General features: G+C 46.3%; 1 protein-coding gene across 1 annotated transcript in view; it reads right to left on the bottom strand.

Moving 5' to 3' along the window:
* The window catches only part of GNAO1 (G protein subunit alpha o1), a 92,023-nt gene extending 71,081 nt beyond the window's left edge, over positions 1 to 20,942 (bottom strand). The window contains exons 1-2 of the mRNA XM_014307733.2: positions 20,872 to 20,942; positions 13,600 to 13,741 (exon numbers count right to left, since the gene is read on the bottom strand). Coding sequence (XP_014163208.1) covers positions 13,600 to 13,741; positions 20,872 to 20,942 — 213 coding nt within the window. The remainder of the gene's footprint in view (positions 1 to 13,599; positions 13,742 to 20,871) is intronic.
* Positions 20,943 to 22,404: the final 1,462 nt, after the last annotated feature.

The raw sequence follows: 22,404 nt of genomic DNA, 5'->3' as shown, positions 1-22,404 counted from the left end.
GGTTCAGCAAGTTGTTTCACACAACATCATGATGTCTGGTTCAAGCCCAGAACTGTGGTAACCCTCAAGTCTCTGTGGGTCTGTAAGAATTTAATCTCTCAGTGCTACCACCTTTATCACAGGCATTAATGGGCACATTTCATTAGCAGTCTCCCTTTCCAGGCCAACTGAGAGGAAACAGAAATGAAGTTGGTGTCTCCCTGTGGGTACCCCCTGGGCTTGGCTGCCATTTGCAGAGGATACTTGAGCAAAGCTCACCTGAATCCTGCCACTTGCCTTGAGAGGAAGCAGTGATACTTACCCCAGCTCCTCCCCCAAAGGAGAGGAGCTGTCTGTCCAGCAAGGAAGATGAGAGTGAAGTCAGCATTGCCTCTGCTCACCTGATGAGGCCCCACTCTTTAGCCCATAGATCATCCCTCCTCTCCAGAGCAGCCAAGAGAAGAATGCAGTTCAGTGCTGGTGGGGGAGATTAGGGATGAACTGGAAACTGCCCTGGCACTACTAAACCTCCTTTGTGGTTTGAGTGTAGCAAACTGATCAGTAACTCGTGGTCTGAACTAGGAGCTGCACAATCAGTATGAAGTGGAATCTGATTTTTCTGTCTTGCTGGACTCATTCTTTCCAATCCCAGGCAATTCCCTCCAGCTTCTTATGGAAAAGGCCTTAGAATTGCACGGTGTGCTGGTGCTGCCTGACATGTATAATAGAGTTTGCATGGACGGCTGGGGAAAACATCTGTTTACATCTGGAATTTAGCTTGCAGAAAGCTGATGCTGTGTGGTGGGAGTTGGAGCCTGAGCTCACTTCTCTTCCTAAAGGGTCACTGAAGACTCTTGAGCACTGGAACTAATTTCTGGCAATCTCTTGGAGGATTTCAAGGCAAGTCAGATAATGACAGTGTGGACTGATAGGGTTCCCTTTCCCATCAGCCTTTACTGTTTATTTGCTGTCCATTCTTTCTTTGCAAAGTTGATGGCAAAGGAGAAAGGGACACAGTGCAATGGCCTGTTCACTCCGTCCTTTGTGCTCTTGGATTGGCCTGGGGATAGGAAGCTGAAAATGTGTGCTGGCAAGCAGTGTGACCCCAGAAGGGGGTCTTGCCTGGCCAGGATTTTAGGGGACAGATGATTAGTGGTGAAAGGGCAGCTCAGAGCTGCTGCTGCCTGTGTGAATTACCATTAGCAGCTGTCTCCTCATCATCTTTCTTCTTTATACAAATGTATCAGTTGATCATTCTTTCTGGTAATTTGGAATGTGGTGGGCATGGCTCTCTCCGTGGCTGTGCTGTGCAGCAGTGCCTGGGGAAGGACAGTCAGAGGTGTCTTGTGGTGGCTGGACTGGTTGTGGTTAAAGGCAGCTGGGGGACACTGAGCCCAGACACTGCATGAGCAGGCCAGGCTTTGCACCCTACAGCTCTTTCAGGAATGGGAAGAGGAGAGCCAGAAAAGGGGTGTCACCCCAAGAAGTGGCTTTTAAGCTGATTCAGTGTCTGTGCATACATGACTGAAATAAGCACAGCTGTGGTTTGGGTCTGATGTGTCTTGGTTTCTGAAACATCATGGCCTGGGGAGCCTTGATGCTGAAACTGCTCAGAGTCCTGATGCTGGAGGACAGGCTTCCTCCTCCTGGTATGCTGTGCAGGGCTTCAGGGCTGGGATTGTTTCACAGGTGTAAATTTTTTGCTTGCATCACCAACAGGAAATAGAAGATGCTCAACACTTGGTCTGCAACAACATAAAGATCATCTGATCCAAAAGCTCAGCCCTGCAGAGCCTTACATGCTGCTACAAATCGTCCTAGAGCCTTCCCCAAGGTTCTGTTCTTGAAGAGAATGTTGAGGAAATAAGGACTTTTGCCTACTCACTGGTCACAAGACCTGCCTGAACTTGGCTCACAATCCACTGTAATGCTGAATATGGTCTTTTCAGCCCTGGTATGACTTTTGTCTCTGGAGCAAATTAAATGAAGAAAGCTGCAACAGCAGCATGCACACCCCAACTGCAGGCAGCAGATTTAACCTCGTGCCAATTCCTGGGTTAAGGATCTCATGAGTGGAAGTGAGAGTGGGAAGACTCAAAAGCCACAACAGCTATGAGATGCAGAACTTGAACTCACTAGCAAAAGGTGGAAGCTTCCGTTTTGGTGGGAGCTGCCTGCAATGTGCATTGAGGGCAGCTGGAGTTGACAAAAGCCTATTGAAAACCAAGGAACTCAAATGAGGATGACACAGATATCACCAGTTAGAAACACACCCATGGCAGAGGAACTTGGCAAGAGAAAAGCTTTCTAAAGCTTATAGGACCACTAACAGCAATAAGAAAGAATAAAAGGTGGAAGAAAAATGGCTGTGAGACCTTTGGCTAAGGTGGTGGGGAGGAAAAACTAGCTTAAAACTCCCCTGTCTTTGGCATTTACAATGTCACACTGCACCTCCAGACAGGCTGTGTTGCAAACCTGCCCTGCAGAAAAGAAAAAAACTCCACAAATGGGATGACATGTGGAAGGGAGAAACAGACGTGAGACCTGCTCCTCACTTGGAAGAAATAATTTGTAACTTTACAGAACTAACTCAAACTCACTGGATGGTGTCTACTGGCATCTCTTTCTTCTCAGGAAAAAAATATTTTATTGCCTGTAATATCATCTACCAGCCCTAAAAGCTCTCACAATTTTAAATAAAAACACAGTAAAATTGGCAAGCCAAACACTTTCCTGGACTCAGAAAACTCTACTTCTCTGCCACTGCCTCCTTTTGCTTGGCTTTGATGGCACGGACAGAGACAGGGTGGGAGCAGGGCTGAGCTGTGATCCAAACGGAGTGAGCATGGCTGTGTCCTGCTGTGCCCTTCCTGAGGTTTCTCTCTGGAGCACAGCAGATGCTGGCTGTTAGAAGCGAGCAGGATGGGACCCTTTTTCCTTCCCAAACATGTAAAGGGTTATTTTAGAGATGTAATTCTGTTTGTATCCTCTCTTGTTGCTGGATGCTTCTTTTCCTCTGTGCAGTACAGTCCCCTCCCATCCCTACTGGTAAAACCTCATTGAACCAGAACAATTTCTCTGGAGGACAGTCTTGCTCCAGTTCTACTGTCAGACTAACTAAGGAGTTACATATATGACCATGCAACCTGAATACCCAACTGAACATCTGTAAGGTGTATTCAGCATGTAAAATTGACTTAGTTCACATAAAGGAACAAACATCTGCCCAGGGAGGTTCCAAATACAGAAAGGTGGGTGACAAACACGGAAAGGTGGGTGAAACCATGCAGCTACCCTGAGCATTTACTGTAGGATTGCTCCTGTGTGTCACTTGAGTCTCCATTCCCACGATCTCAGTGAAAATCAAGAGTAATTCCCCTCTAATCAATGGAGTTAATCTAGTCTTAAACCAATCTGTAGGCAAATGAGGACTTAATTATACATAGCTAACCTCAGGGAATTATTTCTTAGTAAGGGAAAACTATCTAGCAACAGTCTCACCGTCAACACAGATACAATGTGTGGCAAACCAGAAACTCCTACAGCCCTGGAAAACGAGTAGCACAGCAAAAAGGGAGAAATGTGTTCAAAGCCTGTGGGTGAGATTTTCTTTGGCTCCTGAGTGGGTTTTGACACTTGGAAGGGATGTGCTGCTGCCTGGAGCGATTCCGGGGTGACGTGATGTGATGTGGGTCTCTGCTGGGGAAGGATGAGCTGTCCTGGGGCCCATAGTGACTGTCTATCAAAAACCCTAAACCAGACACAGGCTAATTCACATATCCTGCACTTTTTTCCTCCACATTTTCTCTCTGACTTTGACCACAAGGCTGAGCATTGCCAAGGTGCAAAATGATACTGTTTCACAGCAGATCTTGAGGATTTGTTGTTTCTAACCTTCATTTGGAGCTTGATTCTTTCCTTCCTTTCAATGGAACACCAAGAACTTCTGCCCAGTCACCTGCCACAGCAATTGTGACCTGGGTGAATGGCATCTTTGAGCTCCTGCAGCCCTGGCTGAGGCTGGTCCCTGCTGCACTGCCAGGCACCCTCACATCACATTCAGTGAGTGAGACTGAGGTCAAAGCAGTAATTGCAGCTGTTACATGATTTACCTTGTGGTATCTTTAATCAGTTATTACCAAGGTACACAATACTGATTAATAGCCTCAGTAAAACCTGTATTTGAGTAATAAAGTCCTCATGTGTGGCAGACATTCTGCCATCCCCATGATTGATGCAGTGCAAGGGACACGTTTGAGGTGCCACCACCCCACTGAGCCTCTCTGTGAGGGAAGGCAGCCATCCCACTCTCAGCTGATCCAGCCCACGAGAAGCAGCTGCTCCCTTTGGAGGGACAGGTTCCCCTTGGGTGGGGCTTGGGCACAGCATGGGCACATTTTAGCTTCCCTAAGGGCAGCAATCAGCTGGGAGCTCTGTGTCCAGCTCAGCAAAATTCCCCTTTTGGAAGGATGGGACTTCACAGCCACAGGCCATGAAATGGCTCCTCTGCTCCAGTGTGTTGCCTTGTCTGGGTTCATTCCAGGGTGTGAAGGGAGTGGGCTGTCAGCAAGGCCTTCTCACACCTCCCTGCTGAAGCTGACAGTGAGACCTGCTCTCACAGAGTGCGGGGTGGCCAAGCACCCGGGTTCAGTGTGCCCTTGGACTGGTGCTCCTGCAGGGGCACCTGACATCGTGCCCCTTGGGGGCTGCATTGTTTTGGGGTCTCTGGCCAGAGCAGACCATGGCAGAATAAAAAAAGCCCTGAGTTTGTGAGCATCTTATGTTAGCAAGGAACATGTTCCATGTTCCATGTCCCTCCTCTCCCACGTGTTTGGGCACAACAAAGCAGCTGCTCACACTCTCCTTCCTCCATCCCAAGCTGTGTCAAGTCCAGCCTGCCTGTGCTCCTGCCATTTTGGAGCAAAGATTACCCTTCATCACCACCCTTGAAAAAGCATCATACAACAAAGCCAAGGGATAGATCCCTTGTTTTATACCTTTTTGTGATACACATCAGAGATCTGTTTAAGGCCAGGAATACCCTACACAAACGTTTTCATTTTACATCTGGAAACATTCAAATAATAGGAACATCATAGAAGGCATGTGGAAAAATAAATATTTTTAATGGCATTCCTAAAACTGGTGAGTAAGCAGCGTGACTCAGCAGTGCTTCCCAACATTTCCCAGAAGAGATGGAAATAAATCTACTTAATAACTGACATGTATTTGAAATGTGCTGAGTAGTTAGTAGTTATCTGCAATTGCTGCTTGGAAAGCTGACTTGCAATCATACCTGAAGGCAGCATCCAAGGCTGTGGCCAGATGCAACCTGAACTTCAGTCTCAAACATGGTGGTGACTTTCTAGAAGGACTTCAGCAAGTGCCTGATCACCCATGAAGGCAGAAACACATCTTTGAAGCCTCTGCCATGCCAGTGTTTAACTTCAGTGCCTCCATGAAGGACAGACAGTATCTGCCTGTGTTCACCCACACCAGGTGGCACCCAGGGCAAGGCCACTGCCACCTGCTCTGTGGGGAGTGGCTGTGCTGAGCCCCTTCCATAAGATGGAATATGCCTTGGCCTGGCCATCCACCAAGAAGGAGTGAATGGGGTGTGCAGCCAGCTCTCTCATGACCCTAGACCCAGGAGCTGCCAGGAAGCCCCTTTTCAAGGAACAAGGTTTGCCCCTTCTCAGGGCTCTGCTCCATCTGCCAAATATTTTTGAACAGTTTGTCTTTTGTGCTGTCCCATTCTGGTGCTTTCCAGGGGCTTCCAGAGAAGTTGTCTTCCATCACTGTCTTGTGGGAATGGAAAGCAGCACTCCACCTCTCAGTAATTTGCCACAAATGTTACAGTCCCATGTCTGCTTCACCCTCCCCTCTGTGCCTTTTCCTTGTCACACCATGGCTCTGACAGCCCTAACTGTGGCTGAATTTGAATAACAAATCTCAGGTGTAACAAATACAGGGGAAGGCACGCAGCCCTTCTTCCAAGGAACAGGAATGGGTGGGGTTTCTTCTTTTCAAACTAAAAATGTTCCCTGCATGATCCAAAAAATCAGTATCAAGCACATAAAGCTCATGGAGGAAAAATACATCCCTCTCTCAGTGAAAAGAGAAAGCTTGCACACAAGGAGGAGGGAAATCTCATCTCCCTGTGGCATGGGGTCAGCATTTTCACAGGTGAACAGGGGTGTTTGACAGTTTTAGAGGAGGTGAGGATCCTTTTCAAGGATGCTTTGGAGGATTAGGGTTGTTAATTCCTCAGAAATCAAGCCTGAAATGGCAGTTGACAGCAGAAGCACCATGAAAAACTAACATCTCTAGAGATCAATTTGCACCTGAAGAGGCTGCGTCTTCCACCACCCAGGGAGCAGACAATGCCAGGAGAACTCATCACAGATGCTTTTCTGCTGGTGGTTGGCTGAAGAGGAAGGCAATATCCATAATTTAAAAATTGCCCTTTGGGTATTTTCTATTTTCACTGATCCTCCCATACACAAACGTCCTCAGACCTCTCTTATCACTACACTCATCTGATACCCAAAGGGATGGGTGATCCTTCAGAGGCAGACTGCCCTGATCTCTCCTGATGCCATGGAGAGAAGAGGGAAAGCACTATGAGTCCAAGCTCATCCCTGACTTTAATTCACTCTCCTGGCACCAGTGACTGCTGCCTTGTCCTCTCACTGTGTTTCTCTGGGAATACTCTGGCACCATCTTCTTTAGAGCCTTTAAATGGTCAAAGATGTGATTAGACTCAGTCTGGAGCTTGGAGTTGGAAAGAGGTGACTGTGGTCTCTCTCTTATCAATGACCCCCTGAGACATCTCTTAATCTTCTGCCTTTCTTCAAAAGAAAATTAAATGGCTGGTTTTAATTGATGGAATCTGCTCTGGCCAGTGCTTTTATAGAACATTTAGCTATAAGATTCATCTCAGAATTAGGAAGGCAGCATGGACAGCAAGTATCACCAACCTACAGTGCCTGGCTGATGCCAAGTGCTCACCAAAGAAACAGATCTGGTGGCATTTTAAGGTGTGACCACATCTCTTGTTCTCATCTGGCTCCCTGAGAAATGACGCTGAAGTCCTTCACAATACTTTTTTCCCCCAGAAATGTGTTTTCTTAGAAACAGATTTCTGACTGCGCAGAGGGACTGGAAGACCAGGTGAACTTCTATTCCACCCTGTCCCCTGTCCTCTGCCCATTCACCATCCACGTCCAGGAGAACCCAAAAAGCAAATCCAGTGTTTACTTTAGAGTGAGGGTTGCCATGCCAACACCGCAGATATCATCCTGAAACAGGACCAATGTGAAAACCATCAAGCTGGCACATCACTGCTCAGCAAGGTGGCACCTTCCAGTGGGCTGCCTTCCACACCACGCACGTTTCCAACGCGCTGTGCGACTGCCGCCCACCTCCTGCTTCCTCTGGATCCATTTCAAGAGGTCTCTTTCATTCTTTAGGAATTTAAACTAAAACTGGTACATTGGGCCACCCTGGGGAAGTTTGGCTTTTTAGAGCCTTGTGAGTGATTAACAGTCTTCTGCTGAAAGAAGGGTTGCTGGTACAGCCTCTGGTGCACACTGGCCATGTGGTTCAGGCGCTTGCCTAGAGCATCCAGCTGTTTCTACCATTACTACTACATTTTCTGGCCATGATGTGTTTGCAGCCATGACTCCAGCAGCTTTTTCTCATTTCTAATACCTGTCTTTATTAGCAGCATGAGTACAGCAAAGCAGACACTGGTTCTAGGGGATCTTTTTTGCCATGTGAAGATCACTGTATGTTATAGACTTGATGATCATGACTTCAGCTCTGCAGGAGCACAGAGCCAGGCTGTACTGCTGCTGCTGCTGCAAAGCAAGGTCTCCCAGGTCCAGCCACAGGTCTCAGCTGACTTGGCTGGGATCCCTTCTGGTTATGACAGAGTTTGACTCTCCCTAAGCAGCAGAGCAAAGGCATGGAAGTAGACTGTTCCAAACTCCTTCAGCTGGCACAAAGTGCTATCATAAACTGCCTTTGTGCTCTGCTGTTAATTTAGTGCTGTCATTTATTAGAAAAGATCTTGTATTTTCAGGGGCTCAAGGGGTTTTCAAAGGAGGAAAATATATTAAGAATGTAGAAACTGCTGCTTTGTTTAGAGAGACTCCAGAGATGGTACCATGAGGCATATGGGTCATGCCCTGTGACCACGCAGGCAGAGCTCACTCTGAGCTTTCCCTTGTTCTTTGCTGTCTCCCTCTTTCTCCCACACCCTCATTTTGCAGCAAAGATTCCAAATACATTGGCCATCTTGGCTGGCAACCACAAGCGTTTCTTGTATGAGCCAAGCATCTCCCTGGCAACAAGGCAGGCTGTGACAATAACAAGTGCTTTCCTCTCTGTTTCATGTTTCCCACCTCTCAAGAAATGCCCTGCCCTTTATTTGCTCCCCACCCCTCAGAAACACAAATAATGGCTACTGAAATGTGCCTTGTAGAAGGACCAAGAGGGAGGTGTGTGAGAAAGATGGCTGCAGCCTTAATGGAACAGTGACAGACCTTTATGAAGGGCAGGCTGAAATATTTGTCCTGGACTCTTACTTGGATATTTGTACTGGGTCTGACACAGTACAGCAAATATGATTATATGTGAGCTGTGACTATGTCACAGCTATGTGACTATGTGACGAAGAAGACACTGTCTGCAGCTGGATATCTGGACAAATGCTGACACCAGGTAAAAATGGCATGTCTAGTGCCACCTCTTTATTCTGTTTTCCCTTTTCTTCCACTCCACCCTGCTCTTCTACAAAGCAGCCCTAAGTTCCCATCACTTACAACAGCAGACCAGCAAGGACTGGCTGCATCCTCAGTCAAGCAGCACAAGCCCAGGAATCCTGTGTCCATCCCCATGATCATCACCCAGTTAGCTAAAGGAAGCTTCCTACCAGCACAGCAGTGCCTGATTAACCTCACCTGCCCTCCCTGAAGTTATTAGCAGCCTTTTTGCATTTCTGAGAAATCTTGGGTTGGGGACACACAGTAGGTGCCAGCTGGTCTAAACAGATACCTGACTCAAATGAAGTAGCGCAATATCTTGAGCTGACAAGTACAAAAAGCCAGATATGCAGAGCAGATCTTATGACAGAGAGATCCTCGCCCACACTGCTCCCCTCCAGCGAAGGCAGCAGGTGACAGTGGCTGTGACTTTGCTCCTGCCACTGCCAAGCAAGAACAAGAGGAAGAGGGCAGCTCCTAAATCCCCCTTTTGGCATGTGCAGAGGGGAAGGAGCTGGAGGCACCAGGTTTCTACAAGCACCTCTCTGTTCAGAAGCAGATTTGACACGGACCTCTTTGCCAGCCGCCCCGGGTGGGCTGTTCATTACACTACAGAAGGGTTTTGTCAAGGCTACTGGCCAGTATTTTAAAATGTCCCAGCACATCTTTGTGTGGCTTACAGTTCAGGAGTTGCAGACCATACATAGCAGAAGGTCACCACAGACACATTTTGCTACAAAGTCCGAAAGAAAAAACAAATCCCCATAGAAATATTTTAACATTTCAGCAGCTTTTTAGTTTTCCTGTTCATAGCTGAAGCAGAGACATGTCCAGACTCACACTGGGGAAAATGTGAAGATCACTGCCTGCCACCTCTGGACCCCAAGTGCTAAACCTATGACCTCTCACCTCAAACACTTGGATCTGAGCCATGCAAATGATATTTGCATTCTCTGTTGAGTACTTTCTGAACAATTTCAGTCTGGTTTTGTCTGATTTATGAAAATATGAGCACGCTCTTTCATACCAGCCTGCACAGGGCAGGATGCCCATTGCAGCCTGGGACCGATCCAACCTGAAGACACCCCCCAGGCCCCCCAGCCTGGCTGCAGCTCTGCCATTTCACCAAAGTGGGATTGCAAGTCTGCATTTCCAAGCGGGTTCTGGGGTCAGCATTAACCCACAGAGGAAGAGACCTTATGCTTCTTCTGGCTGGGGTTTCTGCAGCCGGACTTCAGAACCAGATTTTCAGACAGAGATATGAAAACCCATCCTTACCCTGCCCTTCCTGCTTGATCCTTTCCAAACACTTGGACTGACTTCTAGATTCCTGGTTTCAAACCTCCATTTCCCATTTCCTCTGCCTGAGTACACTGAAATGGAATCAGTGAGGAGCTTGTTTTATTAATACATTTGCACTTTAGAGGACCATTTAATCCACAGGCTACATGTTACAGCCTGACTCTTTCCTGCCTGTTAATCTGATTATCAAGGTAAGGACTGAGTAGTGCCCTACAGAGCAGCTGGAGAGTCCTGAGTAGGCAGGCAAGACTAAGCCTCAGCCTCTCTTCCTGTGCGTAACCCCTTGTCTTGTCAGGGATCCAGACCCAGGGCAGTGATGGCCCTGGAGATGAGCAACACCCACAGATGCCCCTTCTCCTGCAGCTGGCTCCTGTCTCCTCACTGATGCTCCTTTTCTGCCTGCCTTTTTGTAACAGGTGAAGGATTTGTTCCTTTGCACTTGCACAGCTTTTCTGGAGTTTCAGCCTGGCCTGCCATGCTGTGCACAGGGATAATGTGCTGTGAGCTGGCAGGATGTGCTCCTGCCTCCCCTGCTGAAGGTCACACAACAAGGACCTGGGTGCTGCCCACAGGCCATGAAACTTTCGTGAGCTGGGCAAAGCTGCAAGAAAACCCACTGCCCTGGACAAGGAGCACATATAAAAGGGAAATCTGATACTTAGGCTGTTTTGTTCTCGACCCGGGGACAAATCCTTATCAGCAGAGAGGTCAGCAAGACCTAGAGCATATGCTTTCTGTGATTTATTTTGTCTTTTTAGGTCCTATTTCCAGCACTGATCTTGCTTTGACCGCCAAAAGCAAGGGGGTTTAGTCTTCCCCCAGTCTTTTCACTTCTATTAGACTAAACTGGAGGTACAATAATGGGCAAGAGAAAAATGAGAACAGTGAGAGGATTTGGTTATTTTCTGTCAATAACATGCATTTATTAAGTAGGGGAGGGGTTTTTTTTGCTTTGATCATGGTCAAGGTACCATTTGGAAGGGATATGGGTGAAGATGATCTCTCAGAAAGAGGGATGGGGGAAGCAGTAATAGCCACGTGGTCTCTGGGGAAAACCTGTCCTAGGCCCAAGTTCCCTCCTTCCCTGCTGCTGAATCAGGCTGGAGCAGCCACAGCCTTGGCTCCTCTTCCTGAGCTCCCTTCTTTTGGGGGCTTAAGTGATGAGTAGGGGAAAATCCCCCACTAAAAGATTTGCATTGGAAACCCTTGGCTGAGGAGTGACTTTTAAAATAGAAAAGCTTTGCCTGAAAAGGGATGAACCACACAGCATAATACTCAACAAATCGCCTCTTTAATGGCCTCTCTTTTTAGCAGCTGTGCATTAATAACAAAAGCAGGGCAGCAGAAGCCATGTGCTTCTTTGTAAGATTAAAATAAATACTATTTCATACTAATACCAGCAACTTTCTGTGCCTAAGAGAAAGGAGCAAGTGGCTTGGTTTCCTTCCCTTAGTTTCCCTTTTCCTCTTGGTTTGCTTTTCCTTTGTCTGCTGCTGGATGAAGAAATATTTCTGCCATCTATGAAGGGAAGAGATACACTGGACCACCCTCCAGACAGTGATTTGGTTTATAGTGGTTTGTGGCAGGCTTGTCTCACACAGTCAGCATGACAGCATTGGAAGACAGGAGTAATTCCTCCAGAACTACATCTTAGGGAAAACAAGGCTGGGGAGAAATCAATCAAACTACTTTTTACTTTGCAAAAGCATCATACAAGGTCTTTACTGACATAAAGCATAAATTGAAACAACAGTGGTTCACACTCAACATAAGGAGAAACTTTTCATCATGAGGACTGAAAGAGCAGTGGAGCAGGGTGCCCAAAGAGGGTGTGAAGTCTCCATCCTTGAATGATTTCAGACCCAACTGGGTAGAGCCCTGAGCAACCTGGTTTGACCTTAGACTTTACCTGAGCAGGGGTTGGGCTCGACACCTCCTGAGCTCCTCTGCAGCCTGAGTTATTGTACAACCCTAGGAACATTTGGCATCTTCTCCACGGGAATATGAACGGACACAACATTTTGTTCAGCTCAGAACTCCACCTCTCGTTCCTGGCAGTCCTGATAACAGCTCTCCTCCTCCACCCCCTGTACTGTGCCAGGCCTGGCACTAAAGCACTGACGAGCTTTCCCTCCTCAAATTAGGACTTTAGGTGTTTAAAAAAAAATACATTTTAAAGCTGTCAGCCACAGACTATTTATCAGACATGGAGAATGAGTTATTTCTGTTTTCCTAGCATAGGTTTTAGCTGTGTGAGATACGTTGCCTTGCTGGGAGCTGAGTCACTGAGTAATCAACAGATTAATGCATTCAGTTTGAAAGCCATCAGCATTAGTTCTCGGCAAGCTCACAAGAACTCCATTATGGCATCATCTCCACGTTGGGGATGGAAATGTCTCCAGGATTTAGAGTTCCTTTGGGAAAATCCCTAGATGCAAAGAAATCAAAGTACCTCTTTGTGATTGGGAGAAATAAGGTACCTTCTCATACAGTAACACCACATCAGGATTTTGGCATCCCTTCTAGGGAATGCTTTTATTATCAACACTCAGATAAGGAGTTTGGAGTATGTTGTACATCTGTCATTTGATAGCTACCCAAAAATAGTCATGACAAACTCACTGGCATACAGGACATTGCCTTTACCAGTTCTTTAATTTGAAATTATTTTATTTCCAGTGAAATCAAGTAGTTTTACCTTCTCTGGGATTGCAGCATGCAAAAAGGGTGGTTTTGACTCCACTCTAGGGTTCTGAGTTCCTCTGTGTGGGCTTGGCCTGAGCCAGAAATGCAAGGCAGAGGCTGGCAGGGGCACCTCACAGAGGAGCCATTGTTTAAAAATAGGGAGCTGGTGAAAGTAATCACAGACTAGCAACTGTAAAAGACAGGCTGGCCTAGGTGTGTGGTACAAGAAGGCTGCCAAGGATCACATAGCTGTTCTGATAAGACAGATGCCAATGCTGCTGCCTAAGAGCCTGTCCATACCAACCTTGCTGAAGTAATACATCCCCTTGTTTGCAACCGAAATTGCTGTTTGGGTACACTTAAATGGGGGATGTGTGAGTAGAAGCAAGTCAAGCCCAGTGAAGTTAATCCTAAAAGCTTTCCTACATTAGCAGGCTGGTGGGAGGGCTTTGAATGGCAGCAAGACTTCTCCCTGATTCATCAGTCCATGCAGCCTGTGTGTCCAGCACATGCACAGGAGACAGGACACATGTTCTCACTGTTTTCTCAAATCTACCAGTAGATCTGTCTAGGCTGTCCCTAGACAACAGATTATTTTTCTTCCCTGGCCTGACTAGAGCCAGGGCATGAGAGATTGTGCCTTTTGTGACACAGTGGTCCCCAAGGCTACACTTCCCAGCCTAAGTGTACAAATGGCACATCCCATGCAATTGTCTCTCTGTTGTACAAAATGCATGTGCAGGAGGCATACAGCAGTGAGTAAATCTCCCCTCCCTCCTTAGCCCTCCAAGGCACTGAGACTGTGCAAGTGCCTCCTGTTCATGGTCTGGAGCGTCTGCACCCAGGCAGTGGTGACTGAACTCACCCGTCGCTCCTTGTCGCCGTACTCAATGCCCAGGGTGTCCATGGCACGGACAATCGCTGCCAGGGACTGGATAGTGTTGCTGTAGACCACTGGCTTGTACTGCTTCACGTCTTCTCCAGAGAAGCCATCCTCATGGATGATCCTGAGGAGAATGCAAAGGACAAAAAACTCTTGAGAACATAATTTCAGTGGGAGAGACATTTAAAAGACAGCTGTGCTTTTCTGAAGAGCACATCTGCTGGCTTGATTCACTTAATTTAGTCAGCATTTCTTTTTAAACCTTTCTGGTTGTTCACCAGTAGTGTGTCTGAGCCCAGTGCTGGAATTAGCATCCCTTTTGCTCTCTATCAAGAAGGTTTTGTGCGCAGTTGGTGCATATGGTACGTCCTTCCCAAATGAACTGCAAACACTGAAGCCTGGAGCACCTCGTGTTCACATGCTCAGTAGTCACAGTGGGGAGGCTTCCAGCTCCTACAATACCTTCCCAGTCAAGGTCTATGGAAATATGTTCAATGTGGACAAATGACCATCAGATCAGATCTTAACCACTGGAACAAGTGATAGAAACCCTCTAGTTCTTGTCTAGTCCTTTTAGTAGTAGTAACTTCTGGGGTATCTTACAAAAGGAACCAGAGTTGAAATACCCCGGTACACACAAGGACTCAGGCATGGAGGGGGGAAGTGTCTTAGTTATGAAGCACTTAAAATACTTACCCTCCACACTTTCTCCTCCCTCCTTCTCTCTCCTTTAGAATAATTGCTGAGATTTGTTTTGCTTTCAAGGCATGCTATGTTATCCCTTCCCCAAACAAGATGGGAATGTGACCCAGAGTCCTACCAGCTCTGTGTTCTGGATGCTCTGTGCATTGGTCTCTATTAAACTATGCAAAGGAACTATTTGATGGAGCAAGTTATTGCAGTCCCTTGCTTAGGTCAGGAGACCGACCCCTGTAATTTATTCACCTCTAAGTAACTCCAGAACCAAGTCTGGATGTGTCTCCAAAAACAACTAGGATTTGCAGAACTAATTGTGTTTGACAATAATTCTTCCCAGTGAAGACATAAGTTATGTCTTAGATGTCAGAAGAGAGGATGATCTGCTTAGCTAAAATGAAATCCTTGTTTGCTCATCCTCAGATGTCACTGGACAACAGAGGGTCCTTCAGTAACAGATCTGGTCTCTGATAAAACCTAGCACCCTTTCTGCAGCAGGATTTTTTTTTCCTAAATCAAATACACAACATCAAAGGTCCCGACAAGTGCTGGCATCCCCTGGGAGAGCGGGAGCAGTAGCTCACACCGTGAGCTTGCAATAGATCCAGTGCTGGGATGGAGAATGGGGCTGGATGCCAGCCCAGAGTTATTAACAGATGACTACACCAAGAACAAGCCTGCTAGAAACATGCTGACCAAAACAGAGATCTCCTTCCCCTGATGTGAAGCTCACAGAAAGGTTTTCTAACACAAGTGACTGACTCTCTGCTGTCCCCACCTCAACCTTTGCTTACTCAACACTGAACACGGAGCTCCTGGGAGGAGCTGCTCAACAACACCTGAGTCCTGGAAAAACATGACTACAAGCAAAGACAGCCTCAGACAGACAATAATTCAAATAAATTGATTTGAGTCCTGGTGATCAGGATATTTTTAAGCTACTGATCAGAGGAACTGGGCAGAGCCCTCTGCTTGGGTACCCTCCAGCAAAGGCAAATGGTGCTGGTGTGCCGGAAACAGCACAGGGGCTGCTGGTTCCCCTCACCTAAACTGAGGAGAGCAAAGATGGATGAAAACCTTTCTGACTTAGTAAATCCAGACTTGACAATTTGCCCAAAAAATTTCAATAGCTTGTTTTGATTTTAATGGAGTTATGGGCAACAGCAGATCTTGTACTCTGTAGCCTTTATTTCCTGTGAATCCAGTGGTCGTGGTGAAGTTTTGGAACAATAGCATCTGAGTGATGGGAAGGAGGTGGGGCAGCAGAGTCATGTATCAGCACTGGTTCTCATGGATCATTTACTGTTAGTCAGACAAGTTGCTGAACTTCTGGGAAATGTGTTCTTTGCCAAAAGGAGCAGTCAACACAAAGAGTTATGGGGGCCACAAGGCAAAAGGATCTGCATCAATTCTGTTTGAATTCAAGAGAAAGTATACAGCAGCTCTTCCTCCCAGCTCTGAGCATGACAGCACAAGGCACAGCAGAGCAGGGGTCCCATGGGAGGCAGGCAGGCGGTTCATAAAAACATCACCAGGAATAATTCATTTTTTCTGGATGGTTGGCTTGTGGCTGTGTTTTGGGGCAAGCAAGATTAAATGCTGGTTTTTGAGCAACAAAGAGAAGGAAACACAAGGAGAGAGAAAGAAAGGGTGAGAACAGGCACAAGGGGCAGTGTAATGGCCTCAAGAGGATGCTGCTGAAATTTGTTTGGTCCAGCTGTTGGTCAGGATGGAGGAGATGAGAGCGATCCCACCGCTTGGGCAGGATTTGTGTCTGGCTTTTACTGACAGGCATCAACTCAGGAATTCAGAAGGCAAAAAGAGGGCTGAACAGCTGCATGGGGAAAGAGGTGAGCTTCGGTTTCTGGTCTTTTTCAGAGTTTAAACCCTTTTTAGCTTTGTGCCATGAAGCTGATTACTGACATTTTCACTTCTAAATACTCCAAGCCAGTAAGTTCCCTATTGAGTAACAGGGATCCCTGTGCTGAGGGGGCAGAATTAAGGGATGGAGAGTGGCTCTGGGATCCCTCAGTGAACACATTGTGGCTGGGCAGCAATGCTGCCGTCACTCAAACACAGAAGTGAAACTGGCACTTTTAAAGGGGGCAGAGAAAAAACACCCTGATCCTGTGTGAAATCTTTCTAGAAGGCAGCCATGGAGACTGCAAGCAGCACTGTGGATGCCAGTATGGAAGTTCTGCTGTGGGAAGTACCTATGGATTAATCAACCATGCAGTGAGCACATTACCTAATATTTGAGTGAGCAAATCCCCCCTGACTCCTCTTCCAAAGCCTGCTAGGACACTGTGAACTGGTTTATTGTCCTTTATGCTTTTCACAAGTGTTTCTCCATTTGCTTGTCTTGGTGATGTGATGGCTCCAATCCTGTAGCAGCTTTTTCCACAGTGCTTTGGAAATGCTCATGCTGCCACTCACCTGTTTGGGATACACCTTTCTTCTCACCTGCTGTTGTGCTTTACTGTCTAGAGGACATTTAAAGCTCCAACACTACTCCTGGGAGGTATCTTGCTATAGGACATGGCTTGAGGTAGCTCCTGCTGCCACAGGACACAAGAAGCAGTGGGGTCTGTGTGCTGTACTGAGCTTGACCATTAAAACCATACAGGTGTAGGAACTAACAGAAGTGACCAGCATGCCAAGACTGTAAAACCTTTACAGGTTTAGGCAGGGTAAGCTACTCCTTAATCAACCTGCAAATTATGGGAGCAGAGGGTTTTCAGCACCAAAAATGTGAATCCTCTGTTTTCTAAATGGCATATATTTTTCCCAGTGTCCGAATTACAAAGGAAGCTGCTGCAGGCAGGTTCCTCTTTGCCACACTAAAACTGGTTCTCTCCAGGGAAAAGGAAGAAAAGGGATTTAAGAGGATTCCCAGGGGCTTTAGAGGGGGGATAAAGTGCTGTAATTTAAAAAAGTGATTCTGAGCAATTAAAAAGCCATTTCATTCACCAAGTGACTAATAAAACACTGTGCTCTGAATGGAATGGTGAGAGACAACTGAAGCAACCTGATTGCCTAAGGTACCCATTAATGTCTGCTCCCCATTCCTCAGCTGCTAACAGCAAAACCCATATGCTGGCAGGTTTTGTTGTTGTACTCATTTCAGAATGGCAGTAACAAGCAGGTATTTGCTGGAGAAAATGGTTGCACTGCAGATCAGATCTTCTGCCATCCCCCAGCAAGTCATTAATCCTGAAGAAGTGCCCAGTGCCTCGGCAATTATTGCTTAATTACAAAATAAATGAAATACTTGGAAACAGGGGGTGCATTCTGTGTGGCAGCTTGCTTTGGCTTCTGTTCAACAAAGCACTTAGGTGCCTTTAGCCTTTCACTCCACAACCACTGCACCAAGAGGGCAAAGCCAGAGATGATTCTGTGCCTGTCCCTGCTGACAGCACGGCCCCTGTGCTGCGGGACAGTGCCCTGAACAAAGCCCACCAGTGCACTGGGGCTGCAGCTCAGCTGGGGGCTGATTCCACCAAGGAGCCACTTTGCCCAGGTCACTCCTGAGGGAAATACTTGTCCATCATCCTGAAAACTTCCTGGAGCAGAGGCCACAGTCATTGTCATTCCCATCCCTCAGTTCCAGCCAAGCTATTCTGGTGCTTTCCTTCGAGCCCTTCCAACCTGAGCCAGCTTTAGTCAACACACTGACACTTCACTACACCTTCTCAAGCAGGTCCTCCTCTTCGTTTTTGAGGCACAGTGCCCCAGACTAGACCCAGCCCTCACATCTCCAGTCTGCCAAGATCATCTGAAGCTGTAAAGTTTATCCTCTGATGTGCTGAAGCACCTCTACCAGCTCCATATCACTGCCAGGGGTAAGTAATGATATTCTTCACTGATGAACTCACTGATGAAAATTTAGAAAGAAATTGACACAGACCCCAGTGGATTCCTGGCTGACAGAGTCCTCTGCTCTGACCATAACCCACTGATAACTGTATACTTTGGGAATGAGTTGTGCTACTCACCCATTTTTGTGTAAGACCTGTAAGGGATTTATCTGCACTATTTTTCCAGGTCACTTTTTAAAAATCCAGTGGAACTCTGACAAACCCTTCCTAAAATCTAGATATGGTACCAATTATTGCTCTCCTACTTCTGCTGAGAAATCAAATGAGACTAGTTTAACATGCCTAATTTTGTATAATCCTTGCTGTATGTCACTCATCTCCCTTTTTATCTTCTAGGTGGTTGCAAATTACATGATTGATAGTTCAATTCTCTTGAAAGCTTCTAGAAGTTGACTGGTCTATAATTCTTACTCCTCTTTTCTCCCTCTATATTTAGAGAGAGGCACCATGTTTACATTTTTTCCTGTCTTCTGGTGCCTCACCTGCCCTGCAAGAGCTCTCAAGGAGAAGTGTTTGTATTCCTGAGATGGCGCCTATAAGTATGCACTAAGAATTTCCTTCAACATGGCTGACCTGAAGGCATTTAGCCTTCCTAAACTTGTCCTTTCTGTGCCAGAAGGAGGAGTGGCATGCTCAGCAGTGGAGATTTGTGGATACCCCCTCTTGCTTCCAGTGCTCAGCAGCCTTCATCCTTTTCAGAGCTTCACATGCAGGTTCTCATGCCCCAACTGACACAGCCCTGTCTCATCTCCTGCCCTTTTGTCATCACTCCAAAACCTCAAGCCAATGCCTCTGAAATATTTCCTGCAAAATTCAGGGACCTTTGTGTGGCTTCAAACTGTCTGCATCACTGTGAAAGACATACTTATAAACTTCCAACTGCCTACCAGAGAAAATAAAACCCATACTGTTTCTGTTTTACCTAAGATGATTTACTTTCAATCAGCAAGATGTTTCCAGCTGAATGAAGTTTTCCCATATCAATGCACATCCCTACAATTACAGTGATTTGTTTGAATAAAACCAGGCAAGAAATCACCAGGAGATTATTACACTCAAAGTGTATCGCAAGCAAATACCTTACAGATGAACAGTCCCGTTCCTGTAAAAGCAGACCTGCTCCTCACCTTCGCCTGGACAAATTAAAGAATTTAAAGGTCATTGCATGGCTTTCCTACAGAGTCCTGTGCCTTGGCAAGGAGTTCCATCTCTCAGGGCTCTGGGGCACTGAGCTGGTTGGGGCTGGCAGTGGCACCACCCTGGGTGGCACCCGCAGGTTCCCTCCAGCCTGGGTGGCTCTGAATCCTCAGCAGCATCTCCTTCCACCTCAGGAAACCTGAGGTCTCTTCCAAGTCCACAAAACACTGTGGGACAATGCAAAGAGTGTGAGATGATGCTGGTGGGTGTAAAATGCTCTGTAAAAGGGAGGGCCATGGCAGAAGGGAGGTGGCATTACAGGGACAACAGAGAATTTGTCCACAGACACATTTTTGCTCAGGCTGTTGAGTCCCATCAGTACATTCATGTTTATGGTATAGACTGACCCAATGTGGATTTTAGATGGGGAATCTTGGAACCAACACACATCACAAAATCTATTTTTGCTCAGCAAACTTTTCTGATTTTTATTCCCTCCCTTCTTCCCCCTTTTTTCTTTCAAAAATAATCTTTCCTGTCTCCTACCCAGAATCAGGCACGTCATTCTGGTGGGGCTGGGCAGAGCTTGAGTCAAAAGAAAAAATCTAATTCTGAAGAAAACTCTGCAATCTTTGTTTGCAAATGGGGAAAAACAGCACAAAATCTGACTTTAATATGTAGAGAGGAGGATGATCAAATTCTGATGGAAAATCTCCTGCTAATCAGCTACTTTAAATTTATTTTTATCTTGATATGAGGTTAAAAACTTTGTTTACAGGGGAGTTATGAAGCTAAATTCCAGTGATTCTCTTCTCACTCATTTAATAGCCTGAAATGCGATTAAAAACTCCTGGATTATGTTAAACTAAATCAACGCAGATGCCCATGACCTTGTGTTCAAAGACTGCAAAGGCACAGTTCAGACCTCCGTGACAGGGTGCAAATCTCTCTAAACTCTCATTCTTCTTCCCCCCAGCTGCGCTAGGATGACATGTTGTACATCCTATTCCCACAAGAAATTCTCTGAGATGAAAATTAAGATGACTGTTTGCCTACATGCCCTTTTTTAAAAAAATAAAAACAACTTCCTTAGCCAGGGTCATCTAAAAACTGCAAATGGAGCTCATTTTAAAAAGCATAATTTTTTCAACCTGTACTTTTAACACTGGTCCAAGAAATACTGATGAAGCCCTGTGATAGACACCCAGCTGGGGAAAATCTCCTTTCTGGAGGAAATACCTTTGGGTCACTCAAAACTGAATTCTTACCACCAAAGTATTTCTTGCATGCAAAGATATTATTCTAACTAACCAGATGGTTCATGTTAAAAAATAAGCAAATCCATCAGGCGATTGAAATGCTGCCAAAATCTACAGCCCTGGAAATGGCCAAGCTTACCCAAATCAATTGCAGAAGTTTCACAGACCTGTAAAAGGCAGAAGCATTCTTGCTCCTCTAAGGCACTTCAGTTTGTGCCTAATGCCTGTAAGTCCCTCTGATGCCTTCATGGAGTCTCTTTAGAGCCAGCCATGCGCTGCTGCACCTTAACTGCTGGCCAAAAAGTTTGAAGATGATGTTATAAGAAACTCTCTTGTGTCTGTTCAGAATCAACATTGCTACCATCTTATTTTTGTCTGTAGACAAGTGGCTATTGAGCCAAAAATGATTAGCTTCCAGACATACAAGAGTCAGATACTGTATCTTCCCCAAAACCTTTGATTTCAGATTGTTTTCAGGTGCATAAAATATTTACAGAATACTCTTTATTTCCAGTATAATATAGCTCTAAACTAGAAACACTTACAGCATTCCCAACATGGTGCTGTGTCCCTGCAGCCCTGTGGCTGTTTGGAAGTAGCTCTTAGTTTTCTTTTAATTATTATTATTATTTTTCAATTGAGTTCCACATCAATGCCTAATTTTGTCTTTGGGCTGTCTCGAGTGGTGATCCCTGCTTCAGCTGAATGCTGTAGCTGAGATGAGAGATGATTTCCTGGACTGCATGCTGAGGTTCCTGCTATATGTCCTTCACTGGACTGGGGTGTTGGGCTGGCTTTGGCACCCCACATTTGGGATGCACCAATGACCTTCCCATCTCTGCAGTGTGAGGATTGTTTCAGCATTTACATTTTCAACAGGAAGCAGTGGAGTGAAATACTTTGTTTTCAAGTGTGTGCATAAAACAATTTCAAGAGCGTAAACAGTCTACTGCATCCTGAAAGTAATTAATTAGTGTTGATGAATGAAAGACACCAGTCCTGATACTTCAAAAGAAGGCAAGGCTCTGCAGGCAGAGCAAAGCCAGCTACTGTGCTAATACTCCACCCAGCACAATAGGGAGGTAGTCATCCTTTGGAATTTAACACTACAAAGTCAGGAAAATCATAGAATTGTTTAGGTTGGAAAACACCTCAAAGATCATCCAATCCAACTCTTACCCTAGCATTGCCAACTCCACCAATAAACCAGGTCCCTAAGTGTCACATCTACATCTACACATCTTTTAAATGCATCCAGGGATGGCGACTGCCACTTCCCTGGGCAGCCTGTTCCAGTGCTTGACAACCCCTTCAATTCCTCTGAACTGCCAATCTAAACCTCTCCAGGTTCAACCTGAGGCCATTTCCTCTTGTCCCATGGCTTACCCGTGACAATAAGCATTTCCCACACCAAGACTGATTGTGCACAGTCAACCATACCAGTGCTTCAACCCACCTGAGGCAATTGAACAAGTTTTTTCCTGCAGAGATTTCTGGCCACTGGTCCCCAGATGGACCATCCTGCTCCCAAGTGTTAATGAACATAAATGAGCTTCTCCTTTCCTGGGAGCTGCTGGTTCTGGTGAGGGCCAGGCTATGGGCTAGCTGGGGGAGGAACACGGATGTACACAGGCACAGGACCTGACTCCCAGCATGGAACTGCAGGGATTCAGTGCCTGGCTCAGTCCCCAGCCCAAACCTCAGACCCCTCCCCTACAGCACAGATAGGGGATGGCACTGTAGGGGTGTGGCCAGAGGAAGAAAAACCCAGCACACTAGCTAGTACAGAAGCATGCACAGACCCTCTTTTTCCTGCT

Source organism: Geospiza fortis, unplaced genomic scaffold, assembly GCF_000277835.1.
Source record: "Geospiza fortis unplaced genomic scaffold, GeoFor_1.0 scaffold97, whole genome shotgun sequence".
NCBI lineage: Eukaryota > Metazoa > Chordata > Aves > Passeriformes > Thraupidae > Geospiza > Geospiza fortis.
This window is presented reverse-complemented; position numbering and strand designations above follow the sequence as displayed.